Genomic DNA, 17687 nt, shown 5'->3' with positions numbered 1-17687 from the left:
CATTCCTGCAGGATCTGCAGAGAGAAGATAAAGGAATTGAAAGGGCAGAAGTCTTTGCAACAGGTATCTTTCATTTCTGTCATTCCTCAAAATGAATACATTCCTTTTTAAATGGACTGTACTTCTCTCCTGAAGCACGAGTTCAGTCCTCTGGCAGGTTGAGCATTGTTGCAGTTGGGGTAGCTCTTGAATATTTCTGGGGTTTACTGCTTTTTTCAAATTTAGTATCTGAGTCCACTTAGGCTGATGAAAAATGCTTCCTTATATCCCTGTAGCATTCTCTATTACCACTTCCAGGTAGCTTCTCTTCATGATGCTGTCTTTACATAAGTGCCTCTCTTCTTGTTTCCTTGAAAACTTTTTCTATCCTTCTACTCAATTATTATTCTTAAAGACAATTAGTCAAGCTCTTGAATGTGATGGCTGCCAGCTGTTCAGTGTTATCCAGAGCTGGAAGAATCTGTTTGCTTTACTACAAACTTGAACTCATATGGAAAACTTACTAAGAGCTAAACAACCAGATAATGTGTGCAATGTTAAAGGGCAGCTTTTTGAAACGTTGAGGAGCTTTCATTCATTAGCTGGAACACAGTAGTTGAGGCCCTTTGGGTTGAAAGGATTAAAGCTATACTGATACGTTAGTACTGATGTGGTCTTTTCTCCTTTTAGCATGCTCTTTATCCCGTTGTCCCAAGTTCTCAGATAATTTTAAGCTCTGCTCACCATTTTCATGTGTTTTCTCTCTTTGGTCTGCTTGTTGATAAAAGCTAACAGCCAGTTAGTTAAACTGGTTGTCCATTTTATTTCCAAGGCAGCTTGGTTTGTATTCTGGCAGAGCTTTGTAGTTTTTCCACAGCAGTTATGAAGTCTTGCAATGCCTGTCCTGGTCCTAGAGGACTCAATCTCAAAAGCAGTAGAACTGAGATGTAGCTTTCTTGTCTGAATCTGGTAGAATAAGTACTTGAATTTGGCTAACTTCAAGCATCGATTTCTTTCCTTTCCTTCTCACCCCTCTAAAATGAAAGACAAGAAAAAATAGGATAGCTGCATCCCTATAGAAAGACTTATTTTCCCTCAGGTAACACATAAACAGAAGAAAGGATGGGGTCAAGGGAAGCTGGTCCAAAGTCTCATAGCTGAGTGCATTCATAACATTCCCTTTCTTCCTGGTTAATACAGCAGAGGGCTGCAGGGAGTTCTAAAGGAAGTGGAAAAAAATTGATGATCCTGGAAGAACAGGAAGCCACAGATCTAAGAGAAGCTGCTTTAGTTGCCTTTGAGAGCATATTTAGTAACAGAAAAATACCCCATATAGCAATATATTTATGTTCTCTAGAGCAACAGAATTTGTGGTCTATGTGGATCACAGTGTGCGCATGAGCTTTGTGTACACAGGAATTCTGGAGTTGTTTGTTCTTTGTTTTCAAGGGTTTTTTTAATGCTTTATTTGCTAGGCAGCAAAGATAAAAAATTCTCTTGAAAAAGGTAGTTTTGTAAGAGATTCTTATATGTTCAGAAGTGATTGTAACAAATGGTCACTGTCAGCTGCTGCTCTTCCCCTTAACGTGGAAGCTTCAGTAGAAAGAACCTGTGCTGTGAGGCAGGGCTGGCCAAAGAGCATGCCTGGCAGTCAGCCTCCGAGCACTGAAACTGTGCAGAGACATCCATGACAAGTATTTGTGATTCACTGCTGAATCCCCTTCTTCTGTGGAACGTCAGCAAAAGCTAACTACTCATTCTGCTTCAGTGCAAGCATAAGTCACTTGTGAAGCATAAGACAATTTCTGTGAGAAACCTACATGTCTGGCATTTGTGGCGTGGACAGTCAGCAGGTTCCAAAGTGGAAAGGAATTTGGGCTGTTTTCATCTTGTCTCTTCTGTTCCCCCTGACACTCCTGACTTTGGAATAGAAACATTGTCCAATTTGATTAAAACAATGACTGTTGAGCAGTTTCCTGCTCTGTACTTTTCAGGTGCTGGGCAATTGTAATGTTAGAGAACATCTTAGATGTTTAATTTATTAGGAAACTGATACTGTGAAGAGAAACTATTGGTCAAGTGCTGGGAATTGAATTTAAACATGTATTATTAAAGAAAAATTATGAAACCTTGATTTAGTGTAGACACTTCTGTGTTAGCCATTAAATGAAACCCAGCCTTAATGGCAAGTTTTAAGGCCGTGTAGGATGACTCACTCCCATTTTCTGTGGATGCAGTTTTGGTCTCGCAAAACTTCTGTAGACAGAAAAAGGCCTTTTGTCCACATTTGAACATTTACGCTTAGGTATAGTAAGGAAAGTAGCCTTTTGCTGAAAGCCTGTGGGAAATTTTCTATAATAAAACACCTCCCTTCCCACTAAACTTTTCCACTAATAAAAAGTTGATTAATAAATCTGTGTTGTATCACATCCAGAACAAAGAGCCTGTCTGGCAGTTCTTTTGAAAAGCATTTTTTGCTTAAATGTCACTTTATAAATGCCACCTTAATAATTTACATGCAAATGAGCTTTGATGTTCTCTTACACTCTAAGAAAAAAAAAAAAAAAGAGTGAATGGGCACATTTGGATTTTGGATGGAAAAGGATAGCCTTCCAGCTTTGCTTTGCTACACACAGAGTGCGTCAGGGAGCCAGCTGGTGCATTAGCTCCAGAGTTCTGTAGTCTCAGCCTCAGCAGCTGGGGCCCAAGGACAGAGTTCCAGTGAACAAATAATCACAGGTGTGGGGTTGTCCTTGGTCCATTTCTGTAGTGGGCACATGGGGATAGATGGAGAGGCTGGGGCAGTAGCACTGTGACAAATATCCATGTACAAAAACCTTCATGTATTTCTTCATAGCCTGAATGTTATTCATCCTGGGAGTAAAGCTGCAGTTTTCCACCACTGCCAACCCCTTGGCAGGAGAAGATGCCTCTTCTTATGAATAGGAAATGAAGACCAGGTCAGGCAGGTACCATGGAGCAGGCACTCTGTGGCTGCCTCTCCTCCCAGCTCCAGTGAGGTGCGGTGGACAGGGAAATGAGGAGGAGATGTAAAAGCCAGCAGGCAGGAAGAGTAGCAATATACCAAAGAAAAGAGTTTATTTACAAACTTCAGGCCCCTTTAAACAAGGGAAACAAAAAGCAGAGATGGGACAAAACAGATCTTTTACGTTTCAGCAGAGGTTTTAGATTACATCTGCCCTGTTGTGTTGAACATGAAATAGGAAGGGATCAATTTCTCCTTTGGACCAAGAAATCAGAAATGTTGCCAGAGTACTAGTTTTGCAAGATCTATAGTGATGAGAATGCCCAAGGTAATGCTACAGTGTGTCCATGCTGTCGGATAAGAGCCTTTTCACATACTGAAGTTGTGGCCCATCTACCAGTGGCAAAGCTCTTCTAAGCCCTAGGCAGACACGAATACTGCATTTTGGGTAAAAAGGCCTTTGGCAAAGAAAAAATGGTAGAGTGGGAATGAAAAAGAAGAAACAGATATAAAAGCAGGATAAAATCTTCAACAACCATCTTTCCTGATTAAATATAACAGTTGCCCCTTTGTATCTGATTTTAAGTCATTGAAAATCAATATGATTTTTTTTTTCTCAGTCTGTTCTCTGTTACTGAGGGCACAGCATTCATGTAAATTTTTGCATAGAAAAGAAAAGCAAAAAAGGACTTTTTAGACTTATGGATCTGTGTCTCCTAGTCTGCTTTGTACGGGGCAGTCTAGCTATCTACTTCTTAACTCCTAGTCACAACTGAAAGTGTAACAGTGGTTTCAAGTACCGTTAATAAAAATCTGAACACCACTGCTGACGAGAATTGCTGCTTATGACTAAAGAGCCTGTTTAAGGAAAGGCATAAATATAGAACTGATAATGAGGTGTTTGAAGGTCTTTTAATTTCCCTAAACCCGTTGTCATTGTGAAGATACAAACCTGAGTGTGGATGGAGGATCAAAAATGCAGATTTTTGTTGCAATTTGTTGCTATTTTATGTAAGACTTCCTTTTCTTCTGCCCTCCCCTTCCCAACGGGTCCATTCTAGTCATAATTGTAACACAAAAAAATGCAAGTCTGCTCATAGTAGTGACAAGTCTGAATGATGCTGTTAGAGAAAGGATTCAGGCACATACTCTGTGTCCATGTGTTCCTCCTCACTGTTGTTGGTTACTGGATTTACTAGAAGTATTAATGGTGTTTGGAAGGGAACTGTACAGAACTCTAGCACCTTCTTAAGGGATATCAGCTAATGTTTAAGATATTTAAGATAAATTATTTAGAATGTAACTCTTTCTTCTGCAGATGGTAGCAAGGTCTCAAATACAACTTTGATGGAGGTCTTACTGATGAATGACTTTAAACTTGTTATCAACAACACAGCATACAGCGTGTCACCTCCTGTAAAAGGTAAAAGCAATGCTTAATAACTCTGATAATCTTACTTCATCTGGTGGTAGACATGGGAATCCTCTGAAAAAAAGGAACCTGTCTGGAGAAAGACACTTCTCTTTTTTTCTTTTTTTTTCCATTGGATGGTCTTGGTTTTGGGGGTTGGAGCTGACAAAAGAATGAAGAAGGGTGGATTCTTTAAATGTTTTATATGACAAACATTTTTTTTCAGATAAGCTGAGTAGTGAGCATGCTACCGAAATGGAAGATATCAAAGCCTTGGTTCACAGACTGTTTGTGGCTCTACATTTAGAAGATCACCAGACGAGGAAAGAGAAGGAACTGCTACAGAAATTGGAGCATCTGAAAGAAGAGCTGCTGCCTCTTGAACAGGTTGGAAAGTGTTGGGTTACATTTTTAAAACTCAAAAGCATTTCCTTTCATCAAGACTAAGTCCTGTGATAGAGGAAGATCAGCATGAGTTGCTAGGGTGTGTCTGTTTTGTTTGTTCTGTAAACACAGGCCAATTAAAATATAATTTTTTTCAGTTCAGTTCTTTTCACTTCTGCTATGCACATTCCCTGGGTAGAAGCCACAACACCTGGAGAAAGCTGTCATGAACATGCCTCAGCACGGCCAATGTTGGGATTGGAAGTCACTTAGTCACCTGTTACTGCATGAGTCCTGTATACCTGTTACGGAAAACAAACAATAGTGAGGTAGAAGTCATCTGTGGCTTAGGCTATGGTTTTCTGTATCTCCAAGGCCACAAGACAGGTTGTGTGGTTGCCAGAATCCAAGAAAGGAAGGTATGAATGTTGATCTAGGGCAGGCTGAACTAACCCAGCATGAGGGGAGGTAGCCAGAAAGATCCTGATCAGTAGGACAAACTTTTCCTTGGCTTCAGACCTGCTTTGTGAGGGCCAGCATTAACCAGAGCTGCCTGGAATGGTAAATGGAAATCCAGTAGGCATAGATCCCTACTAATGGGAAAGGGAGATTAAAAGCAGGACTTCTTGGTGCACAACAGCTAGTGGATCTGGTTGCTCTTGGGTTTCAGTCCTTTCCTCTCTCAGCAGGGTATGTTGACAGGAAGAATCAGTAAAAGATCCTGAAAAAGGATTTAGCCCAGAAGGAGAAAACATAGTTGAGGAGCTGCTCATCAGAGGAGCAGTCAAGTTTGCTTCAACAGGTTCCTCTATTTCTTTTCCTTAGATGAAAGCCAGAATCACAGACAGTGCAGATGCGAAGACCTCCAGGCTTCTGTGGGTTGGCTTAGCTCTGATGTCAACACAAGGGGGAGCACTGGCATGGCTCACGTGGTGGGTCTATTCATGGGACATCATGGAGCCAGTCACATACTTCATCACTTATGGGAGTGCCATGGCTTTCTATGCCTACTTTGTACTTACTAAACAGGTAAGAACTCATTTACAAAATGTCTGGAGTACTGTGAAGGAGGAATATTGTCTCTGAAAATCACAGTGTTCAGGCTGTGATGAAACTATAATTCAGCCTTGCTGTCTGTGCATCAGACAGGGACTTCTCTGACCCCTAATGGGGCTGGATACAAGTGTTGCATTGTATTAACCCAGGTACTGCTACAGGTAAACTGCAGACCAGCCTGGGGATGAAAAGTTATGGACGAAGTCTCTCCTTCCATTTTAAATTTTTGTTGATCCCTTTGGATAGTACATGGCACCTTGCTCATTCTGTAGAGGGAGAGCAGCCAGAAGTGCTGTGCCAGTTTGTGAACCCTGCCTTACAGAAGCAAATCACCAAGCAGTGGGTTTTATTTGCTGGAGTTGATGTATAAACAGTGCAAGGTACCAAACCTTATGGAGCTCTGGCAGTTGCATTATTGAAATATACCCAATTTAGTACCTGAAGAAAAAGGGCATTGCTTTGTTCTGTATAATGACTGCTTTGCCTTGCCTTTGAATGAATGCAGGTAAATCTAGCACAGTTGAAATGGAGTAGGAAATGGACATTGTTTGGAAGAAAAAAAAAAGTTTGCTGAGCAACAAAATAACCTGATTTTAACTGAGCTGCAAAAGACAGACTTGTCCTGAAATCCTGTCAGACCTCAAAAAGTGCTTCCTTTTCCTGTTTTAGCTTTGTACTTTACTGCCAAAGTGGACATCTTGATGTTGAACTTTCTGTGATGTTAAAACTCTTTTTGTGATGGAGGTATGTGGAAGAGTAACAGCACTTCCTTCCATAACACCAACGGTCAGGTTCCTTCAGTGAAAAGGGAATTTGTGTCTGTTTTTATGAAGATTTGTCTCTGAATGGGAGTTTTGCTCCTCACTGATTTTTAAGAAGGGCTAAGGCATTCATGATTTTTGTATGTGAGTAGCTAGAGATCACTGCTTCCCTTTTTCGAACAGCTGCTGGCACCATTGCTTGAGGCTTTAAAGTAAGGCTTTGAGAAACAGGAGCTGAACATCCTCTGACTCCGCAGAAGTGGTGTCCATTGACTCAGGTGGCTCCAGTCACAAAGGTCGTGCTATGTCTTTATTACAAGTGAAAATTCCTTTAGATGCAATAGAAATGATTGCTACTGTGCATCTAAAAGGCCCTTATGACCTATAACGGCTTAACTTCATATGCAGCCTCGTAACAAAACCAAACCAAACAAAACAAAACAAAAAGAAGTGTGTTGAACTAGATAAATCTTCCTGAAACAGGCTGGATTTCTGTTGAAAACTCCTCTGTCTTCTGACCACCCCATTTTCTTGCTAACCCCAAATATGTGCCCTGCTTTCTTCACCAGGACTACATTTACCCTGACGTTAAAGACAGACAGTACCTCCACTACTTCTATCGGAAATCCAAAACCCAGCATTTTAATGTGGAACGATACAACAAGCTCAAAGAAGACCTAGCAGAGGTATTTAAATACAGTCCTTAAATAATTAGTCAGCCTCTGGCTTAAGACTTTTTCAGTGAACTCTCAGCTGACAGAAAATCAACCTCAAGTTTTATTTCTTCTATTGAAAACAGCATACTGCTTATCAGCCCATTTCATCTGTTCAAATAACCACACAATGTTTGTCACTGGCATACAAACTAGTTCAGTAAGTCATCAGAAAGGGAGACCTTAATGAGTTTCATGTAAAAGACATCAGTCAGTTTGTCAGCCCTACACACCCATTTTTTGCATACTCTAATATGTTATGTTTTTGGCCATTTTAATGAAAAAGCTGCATTGCTTTTGGAGACAGTATGTTTGTTGCATAGCTGTGGTGACACAATCTCCCTTCCTTGGAAGGAGGCTGTCTTGCAGAGTTAAGCATTTGACATCTTAATCTTATTCTTAAGGTAAAATGCTTAGCTTTACAGAATATGGGCAACTGAAAAGAAAAGGTGGTGTTTGCACCTAGGAGGCACTTTCTTCCTGGAAAAGTGTAGCAGGTCTCTAAATTCTTAACGCCCCATCCCATCTTGCCAGCCCTGTGTTCAATGTCTTGTAAAACAAAAATTGAAACTAGCCCTAACTTCAGCTCAAGACCCATAGTTCAGGCTGTCATTTCAGGAGCCACACTTGACTTAAGACTAGAGTTTGATGCTTTTTTCAGTAGCCTGATTATGAATTTTGTAATTTCAGGAAAATTAATACTTTGGGATGTGGGTGAGTGGGTGGATGGGCAGGGCACATGCCTCTCTCTGGAGACTGGCTGAATGACCTGAGCAGGTCTGTAAATGTTCAGCATCCTCCGTGTGATTAGTTTGGCTTCTTGTATAAGCCAAATGCTTTCTGAGAGAGGAAAGATACTGGACATGTGGAAGAGGAGGAGAAAATGGAGGGCTGCAGAAGGCTGAACTCTGACTCTTTCTTACACTGGCAGGCAGAAGAATCCCTGAGGCGTCTGCGCCAACCTCTGCGCCTGAGGCTTCCCATCCAGGAAATCAGTGACAAGGACTGACTTGGCTTTGTATATACTTAGAATTGCCCTTTCAAAGCTGATATGAACATTTAGTTACTCTCTAGAAACTGGAATATTTTTGACCACTATAGTTTTGAAAGTTGCAATAAATATCTATAAAAATGATTTGGTTACTTGACAGTATGGGTGAGTTTCTTGTTTTTTGTTTTTTTGAGGGGGTTTGTTTGGTTGGTTGGTTGGTTTTTTCTTTTAAGAAGCTGCTGAAGCAAAGTTCAAAATATTTGTCAAATCTCATTAATAACAGGGAGGCATTCTGCCTGCTGCTGAAATGTCAGAGATGTTTTATAGAACATGGGCTGTCTCTTTAGTACTTCAGCACAGCAGTAGTTCATAGAATAATTAACTTTTGCATTGACATAGATGGAGGGTAAGTTTTCCTGAAATTAACTGTTTCCTTTTCCCTATCTCTGTGCATTGACTCTGTTGGTGCAGTACCACTGGTGGAGGTTAGACCTGCAACACAAGTAAGCTCTTTTTTAGTAAATATTGCCAGAAAAGTAAGATAAATCAAACTAATTTACTGTAAAAACATACATGTTTTACTGTTGCATTTTATCAAAAGAATTTATCAAAACATTCAAATACACATGATTTATACAAAGCTTAAAAGTAGCCATAGTAGGATCTCAGAATGTAGCATATGGAAAGATTTAACTAAAGCAGAACAAGTAAATCAAATGTTTTATACCCAAAAAAAAGTGGATTAAGACACTTTTCTCAGCTTGAGTTCTCCATTGTCCCCCAGTGTTAAGTATATGTACCAATAACATAAAAAATAACAAAAGAAATGTTCACTTCTAGTCAGTATTGTTGAAATTACTGATGCTGCAGTAGGAGCGGTCCTGTGGTGAAACGTCCTGCCGTGACAAAGGCACTGTCACTTTCATGGACACCATGACAGAGTATGGCCCATCTCCTCTGGGGCCAAGGGGAGGAAGAGGCTGAGACAGCACCAAGACCTGAAGGACAAAGGTTTGCAAAAGTGGTATTTTGCAGAGCTGCCTAGAGATGTCCAGCAGTTGTCAGTGAGTCTGGAACCTTGAAATTATTTGCTTTAGCTTTAGACATGTACATGAGCTGTGCGTGGTCTCATTTCACTACTGCTTATTTTTCTCCTAAGGATGCAAAGCACCAGCAAGCTCTAAGTGTGCCACAAATGTGTTTGCAAGCAAAAAGCAGCCCTGTATCTATAGTAATGCTACAACTGTATTCAAGGAATTATGTTCCTTTTTAGTGTTGAGGGAAAATTTTAAAAAAATATCTATAAAGCTCAATATATCCACAAAAACTGGCAGGTGGATACTGCTGTTCAGATTTAAAACATACTGCCTGTAAACTGTGCTCTTGGAGCAAGCCAAGCCAATCTAATGCAACATTTGAAATGTTTTGAAAACTGTAAAACATGCTGAAGTTAAAAGGTTTTTGCTTGATTGCCATCTAAGAAAAAAAGTAACCTAGAGTACCAATTTCAGTAAAACCTGAGCACCTCTTCATAGTTTTGCACCAGTCAATTTTTCCCCAATTCCCTGAGATGCATAGAGCTGTAGTACTAGCTTTAAAATTGCACTTAGATTGTAGAAGCTATTAGGTATACAAATTATAACGTATGATCCCAGAGTTTTTGCAAACAATCCTGTAGAATATTGTCTCCTGAGCTAAGATGGTGTCTTTTATCACTTCTGCAGCGAGTACTAGTTCATGGTTGTCCCTGTAAATAACCATCTACTTAGATTTGGGATGGAAATACAACTTCTTAGTTAACATGGAGGCAAAACAAGGAATCTGTTTTTTTCCTATAGCATTAATGTCTCTGCACACATCCACTCTGCGATGAGCTACTTTCCTGTTAACAACAGTGAGAAGTTCTGTGAACTCCAAGGACGAGCCGTGCCTCCTAAGCACCTCACACAGATCTTGGATGTACCAGGAGCCATTTACGGTTTCACGATGAGAAAAGTAACCTGTTACAGGACAAGAACATAAAATTAGTTCCAAATGCAAGTAGCCATGCCACCCGAACAATATTCATGCAGCTTGCTAGCTGCATCCCTAAGGACTTACTAATGGTGTAAACCTTGCTTTGCCAGTTATGTGATTCCACTGAAAATTCTAGATGGGAAACGGCTTTGAGGATCACTTAGAGTGCTCAGCCCAGAGAAGCGTGGTTCAGGGACTGGTAGCTCTCAGGATTGTATCTGCACATTACAAGAGAGCAGATGGGACTGAGGACAAGATAACATGGACAACCAGAGAGGACAGCCGTGTAGTGCAGGGACATTTATAAGCCACCAGAATCCTACAGTCCTGGAAGAGTGGGGAAATGCTTGCTGTCCGCAGGTGCTCAGCAGCAAGACTGATGACAATGTTTCAACTTGGCAAATTAACTGTAACCTTGATAGTTTATTGTCACTTTTTTTTTTAACATGCAAGACCTTTCCAGATGGGATGTCACTCAGCAGACATGTGAAACAGATACCTGGAACTGTACCCATTACTTTGACTGTGTAATGAAGAAATGTTCAGGCTTGTTACAGTGAAGTATCAGGCATCAGATGTAAAATACTGGAACTCACCTTGTGCCACAGAGTAGCACATGATGAAGTCTGCCCCAGCAGGCAGGGTGTAGACGCCAGCTGCATCCACTTCAGTCTCATTGGCATTGGGGTCACTGCCACTGTCTGTTGAGTCCCGAGCAACAACGGGGTCGTCGTGTTTATCACCCCGACACGCCTGTCGGTGAGAGGTATCGTCACGCTTTCACCTCTGCCAAGCTCACCTCCATGAAGGTGATGCTTCTGACACTAACCAGAGGGGACTTGGGTTCAGTTAGGTCTTCCACATTATTGGGAGTTTGGCTTCATAAAGACCCACTTACTTCTCTGTCAGTTAAAATATTGGTGACAAAGTCCAGTGAAAGCTCTGAGATTGGAAGGGACCTCTTGAGATCACCTAACCTAGTCCAACCCCCCTGCCAGCTAAAACAGGTTGCCCAGGACTGTGTCCAGTCAGCTTTTGAGTATCTTCATAGATGGAGACTCTACAGTCTTTCTGTATAACTTCTTCCAGCATTTGACCATCCTTACAGTAAAAAAAGTGTCCTCATGTGTTTTAATTTGTGCCAGTTGCCTCTTGTGCTGTCACAGGGCACCACTGAAAAGAGCCTGGCTTCCTCTGCTTTATTCCCTCCCGACAGGTGTTTACAGCATTGGTAAGATTCCCCTAAGCCATCTTCTCCAGGCTGAACAGTGACAGCTTTCTCAGCCACTCCTCATAGGAGAGATGCTCCAGTCCCTTAATCATCTGTGTGGCCCTTTGTATTTGAAAGTCTCTATTTTTCAGGTACTAGGAAACCCAGAACTGGACTCTGTATTTCATACGCAGCCTCACCAGTGCTGAGTAGAGAGGAAGAATCACCACCCTTGGACCTTTGGGCAAAGGTGGTGTTGAACAAATGCTCTGAAGCAGAGTCATCATTATGTGCTATTTCACATTCTCTCTTAGTTCACTCTCAAATGTGTTAGTTGAAGGTGGGGATTTTTTTGTGAGAAGCCAGTAAGCCCAGTATTGTCAGCATTGCAGGAAGGCTACTCATGGAGGATAAGAAGGTAAGAACATACTCAAAGGATACAAAGTAGGTAAGGAGCATTATATAAAAATTATCACTAAATAGAGAAGCATGAAAATCTTTCATTTATAGCGATCAAGTTCCATCCTTGCTGTTTCCTCTGATTTCCAAAGGTAAATGCTATGCCAGTTGTGCTGTAAAAGAACCCAGCTGATGAACTGGACTACTATGTTAATTTACTTTTTCATGAGTATATATTACAAATGCTTCTAATTATATGGAAGTATTTTTCTGTCTTTGGCACCTGGTTAAAAAAAAATCAAAGCTGAATGAGTCTTAATGAAAGATGAGTTAACAATGTGCTGATTATTGCAGTGGTCTTGTGCCAAAGGAAAGTTTCATCTGAAAAAACAAAGTTAATTCTTAGAATTACTCTATGAACTACTACAATTACAATCTGCTGAAGGCCAGTTTCTCATTTAAGTTTGCTAATTGTAATCTGGATAAAGATGGGATAAAGCCCTGTGTCACCTGGTTTGACCCCGTAACTGACGGCTTTGAACAGGAGGCTGGACCAGAGGCCTCCTGAGGTCCCTTCCAGCTTGTGTTACCCCGTGAACCTGGGATGAAACCTGAGGTTACATGCAGGTTTTATTTGACCACTTAGCGCAAACAGTGTTTCTGAGACAATAAACCCTTAACCTGATTCTTTAAATTCTAGAGATACCAAGTATTGGTTGTGGACAGAAAAGAAACAAAAACCCCACAAAAAAAACGCTTCTGCAAGGATCAAGTAAAGGGACGTGCCTGGAAGGGCACGGTGTGGGTAAGGAACTTTGATACCCTTCCACAGCATAGCCTAGATGTGTGAACAGTAGGAACTGAGCTGAGGCTGTACACAACTTACTTAAAAAACTGATCCTATATTCTCTACCATTAAATATACACTGACAGTCAATTCAACACGGGCTTAATTGGGGTTGCTCTTCATAGAATTACTTCTTAATAAAAGACACCTAGAATAATAACATTAAGACTTGTGTACATAAAGTTTTTTTTTTTTAAAAAAGTGTCCTTGTCTTAAATGCCTTTTAAGGAACAGTTTTCCATACCTTCTTTCCTAAAGATGCAAAAACTTTCCTTTGTGGAAAGACTCTGAGGAAAACTGACTTCTGTGTTACAAGAAGACATAGGTCAGTGTTTACAGAATAGAAAACAGTAACGTATGTCTTACCTGAATGATAAATATCTTGGGTTTTCCTACAAGACTCTGGCACTTGTCTCCTTTGAACATGTCTGTGATTGTCTCAATTTTGATTTGGGCATCATATGCATAAACATGATCATTCTCACCATGACTCAGGAACACACAAACGAAGCAGTCAGCATTACTGTGGTCATCTGTAGAGGCTGAAATAGTCAAGTGGTGTTTGGACAACAGAACAGTGATCTTCAGTTTTAAAAAAACATGGTATGTTTGTATTACATAATTTAATCTCCAGTCCTTTTGCAAATGAATCTTATTTTCAGATAGTTTAATACTGCAGAGATTTGAAGGTGCAATGATTCAACATGGGTGAAGGTAAGAGCCACTAAAAGTAAAAAGAAGGTGGTTATTAACTTCCTTTAGCCACAGGTACTTCCTTTCAGTTCTTATCAACTTTATTAGTTCTCTCCACAGAAGCTTCACTTATGTTGCAGCAAAATAATCTGAAGTCTAACCCTTAATTCTTTCTAATAGTAAACAACTTCTTTGTGCACAACACTGACATTAAGTTAGATGAACAAAGAAAATGGAAGAAAAGGTATCTGGAAATTCTGCTACAAATAGTTAGACATAATCAATACATTCCTACCTTTATAAATTTCCTGCAGCACATCTTCTGCTTTCAGGTCATCAAAATGTCTGACTTCAAATCCAAGGTCTGTCAAGCTGTTGTTAAAACACATCAGTATTAGTAAAAAATCTTGTTCAAATTATGTCAGTTGCTACCAACTCAATGTGAGTGAATGAATTTTCATGTTTATGTATTATTTATTAATTATGAAAGAAACTACTGAAGTTGATTTTGAACTCAAACCAGTATCAAGTGCAGGTGTAATACCTAAAGTTGGTCCAAGGAGTTTGTCCTAAGGGAGCTCTGGACTAACTGAAATCACAGGACTCATGCCAGCAGTTTCTGTGACTTAGAGGAATGTGCCTTGAAGCAATTTTATTACAGCTTTCTTTGCCAAGTTTGCATAGGTGCTCATGTCTGCAAAATCTTTTTTTCCCATACTTAAACATAAGATTTTGGTAACTACTTATTTTACTTTATTTCTGAAGTTTAGCTTTTTAAGTTTTAGTAGAGATGAACTTAACTTGGTTAAGTTTCTTACCTGTGTTTGAGATTGTTTCTGTCTGCAAAAGTCCCACGTCTGTCTGGCAGCCTTAAATGCCAAAAAAAATGCTCATGATTGAAGATTAATGCAATTCCTCTTCTCTGGTGGTTCATTTTGTATTGCACTGCAGGATCAAATGTTTGTCTGTTGGCAGAGATGGAAAACATTTTTGACAAATCAGTTAATGGCTAATTGAATTCCCTTCTTGTATTCCTGCTAGCTGAGATTTTTTAATTGACTAGAGACTTAGAGGGCCAAATTTCAGAAGACAAGATCTCAAAATGCTGCAATATTTTAGGAAGAGCCTAAGTTTCCAGGTCTTTCTGAAAAACTTGGGCATGTTGAGCAAGTCAGTAAAAGCGAATGTTGGGTGTACCCTCGGCTCTGTTGGGTGGGTTGAACAGCTTCTCCACAATGTATTTGTATTTTCTCTTGTCAGGAGGCTGTCTCATTACATCTAACAGTGCACTTCAGGCTTGGCTCCAATTGTTTGTGTGTTTATTTAAACATTATTTTAATATAATTGGATAGTGCATATACACTTAGTGTAGCTCTGAGATTTACTTCAAGTTCCTGTAACTAAACCAAGTGCTGTATCATAAGCAACAGACTATAAACTGGTGATGAGGTGGTATGCACGCTGTGTCTTCCAAAAGGAGAACAAATTTGGATCATCTGCCCTAACAAAATGAAAGCCATGACAACACAACTGTTCATCTAAGTTTTTAGCAAGCAGCCAACAAAATCCTAAAGCTGATGGAAGTGTTGTGCTGAAGGACAGAACAAATGACCTACCCAGCTTCTAAGCAGAGGACATTATCATGGCTACAAAAGTATGAGGCACCTGTGTGTCTGAAGTAGCATTCAGCAATTGTGTTGTTTTATGAGCAAAACTCCACATAGAAGTCTGTGATAGCATGCTGCAGACTGTACACTTGGTAAGCAAGAGGTTGTTTCCAAGTGTTGGCATGGCTGTACTTTGAGAGACAAGAAGACAATCTTACTGCTTTTCTACACAGAGGTAATGGTGCAGAAAACAGAGCCCAAAGTGCTTCTGGCAACGGCCTTGGCAATAGACAAGGGCAGGGTTATAGGTGCACAGAATGATAGTCCAAGTCAAGCTGCCCCAGGACTGGCTCTAGTCAAAGCTGTCATTTTTGGCATGTTACTGTTTGGGTTTATTTCCCCCACTATGGAATGTTCAGTTTTGTGCCACTGGTGAGAGAAGTTGCTTAGAATATGTTCCTGCCAATGTTGCTTAAAGATGGTGGTTTCATCAATAAAATGCTTTTGTTTCACTGCAAAATGGCAAAATTTATCCATAAACTATTTCTGCTTCTCCACTTTATTATGAACAGCACCTTAATAAAATATCTTTTTGTAACATCTGCATCAGAATTCAAACAGGGAACAGGAATTCCAGATGACTGTCCAAAGTCTAGGCATTTCTACGATGTCAGCTGGATAACCAGTAAGAAAACTTAAGTGGCATGCTTCATCACACTCTCACCCAGCTGCAGTACTTAACATGATTAAATGCAAAGACTGCAAACTTTAGCCCTGTAATTGTGAATAATATTTCACCTGTACTAGTGCCAGAGTTTATTTGGATTTTGGCAATTTATCTTCTTTAGGATTCAGCTGGATGTAAGGCTGGTTAGGTCCCTGGATCCTGTGAATGACCATTAAAGGATGGTTCCCTAAATAGTTCCTCCTTTGCTCAGCTGTATTCACCCAGTGGGTGGAGGCAAAGGAAGTTATCAGGCAGGTAGTTTACCTGTTCCAGGGCTGGATGGCGTTGTAAGGCAAAATGAGAAAAGTTCATGTGAACACTATCCTGTGGTCCCTTTACTCTCCTTCTAGAGGAATATATTCCTGTGCTACATTCTATCACTTAGCCTGCCTAATTGTTCCTTAGATGGTGGTGGCATTTTTGTCAGTGTCTCTGCACAATGCCCAACATAAAAGGAGTCCACTCCTAAGAGTCCCTTCTACATACCTTCACGATAAGAAGGGTGGTTCAACATCTGGTGTGGCTAAAACTAGAAACATGTTCTGTAAGTGGGTGGAGTTGAGTTGAATAATCCAGTCACATTCTTAAAAATCAGAAAACCCCGCACTGACCTTAGTGCCATGGGCCATCTCTCTGGCCCAGACATCAGAATTTTACCTTGTATCAAGTGCATCTACTTCTGACATGTTCTGGTTTCCATCTGTTAGAGAGATCAAAAAGTGATTGAGGCACTATATCATTCATTAAAAAGAAACAACTCAAACTTGGGCATCCAGCCTTAAAGCTTAATTGTTAATGTGAACTAAAAGCTCATTCACACATCAGGTAAGTAGGCATGCAGTTAAACAGCCTCATTAGTATTCGTCTGCACCCACAGCTTTTGGAGGCTCTTTGTAAAGTTCTGACTCCAACAGCCTGAATTTTAGGTGGTTAAGACATGCGTATGTTTTATATATGTGTATCTATATAGGCATTTTCAGAGATCATGGGTTTATATAATTAATTAGCTGGCTGTATTTATTTAAACAGTCTCCTAATAGCTATGATTTTACATAATGTAGAAATACACTGGTGTTTATTTCAGTAATGCTGCTAATGCAAAGCCCAGCATTCTCTTTTGAGGCTGGATGCAGCATATGTGTCATAGTAGGTAGTGTTAACAGCACATATAGCTAATGACAACTGAGAAGATGCAAGACTTATACTTTTGCCTATACAGTTTAGCAGAAGAAGAGGTATCTCCACTAACAGAGCGCACGTAAAGGTAACTGTGGGAGCAACAGGGAACATGCACACCTTGGGAGGGTGCAGAACCAAAGACTTGGGGATGGTTAGGCCAAAACATTTATTCCTTTTGCTTAAACATCTCAGTGGGCTATAAAATCACAGCTCCTACTACTACAGGTAAAGACTGACTACCACATTATGAACATTGTATACTATACTGTACCTGTGGTAGTTAATGGAGGTCTGCTATCCAGCTGGCTGTGGTCTGCAATTATAAGGGAAGACAGGTCACATATACATACATTTTACAAACTACTTTGTATATTACCTTTTCGCATCTGTTTTCCACATCTGATTGCAGCCTTTTGCAAAAATAGCGTACCTGCATGTTGATAGAGAAGCGGAGTTCATAAAGGCATTAGAATAAAGTTGCAGAAATCTAGAGCTGACTTTAGAAGCTTTTACGTTGAACACTATAGCACAGGAGAGTCTTGGGGGTGGCTCAAAGAAACTTACATGCTTTGAAGTATTACTATTTACATGTAAACTTCCCACTGGCAAATACTGATCATACTTTTCAGAAGCTGATTTTTACAATTATCACAAGTAACCTGAACTCATAAAAAAAGCTTTTTCAGTTTGCTTGAAACATAACATGTAGGGCAGAGTAATGACAGAAG

The 17687-nt window shown here is 40.2% G+C and overlaps 2 protein-coding genes across 2 annotated transcripts in view; one reads left to right on the top strand and one right to left on the bottom strand.

Moving 5' to 3' along the window:
• CCDC109B (coiled-coil domain containing 109B) overlaps positions 1-8299 on the top strand; it is an 8792-nt gene extending 493 nt beyond the window's left edge. The window contains exons 3-8 of the mRNA XM_008935230.1: positions 12-63; positions 4284-4388; positions 4603-4763; positions 5586-5789; positions 7147-7263; positions 8222-8299. Of these exons, the coding sequence (XP_008933478.1) occupies positions 12-63; positions 4284-4388; positions 4603-4763; positions 5586-5789; positions 7147-7263; positions 8222-8299 (717 nt within the window). The remainder of the gene's footprint in view (positions 1-11; positions 64-4283; positions 4389-4602; positions 4764-5585; positions 5790-7146; positions 7264-8221) is intronic.
• A 1743-nt stretch (positions 8300-10042) lies between these two features.
• CASP6 (caspase 6, apoptosis-related cysteine peptidase) lies at positions 10043-17272 on the bottom strand (the record flags this gene model as incomplete). The annotated part of the gene is made up of 7 exons (XM_008935229.1): positions 10043-10281; positions 10894-11050; positions 13120-13295; positions 13742-13818; positions 14265-14411; positions 16438-16480; positions 17231-17272. Coding segments are annotated over 7 exons (881 nt in total), but the record flags the coding sequence as incomplete, so codon positions are not given.
• Between the last annotated feature and the right edge of the window lie 415 nt (positions 17273-17687).

This window comes from Merops nubicus, unplaced genomic scaffold, assembly GCF_000691845.1.
Source record: "Merops nubicus isolate BGI_N331 unplaced genomic scaffold, ASM69184v1 scaffold6102, whole genome shotgun sequence".
In the NCBI taxonomy this organism is placed as follows: Eukaryota; Metazoa; Chordata; class Aves; order Coraciiformes; family Meropidae; genus Merops; species Merops nubicus.
The sequence above is the reverse complement of the archived record's forward strand: the minus strand, read 5'-3'. Positions and strand labels throughout refer to the sequence as shown.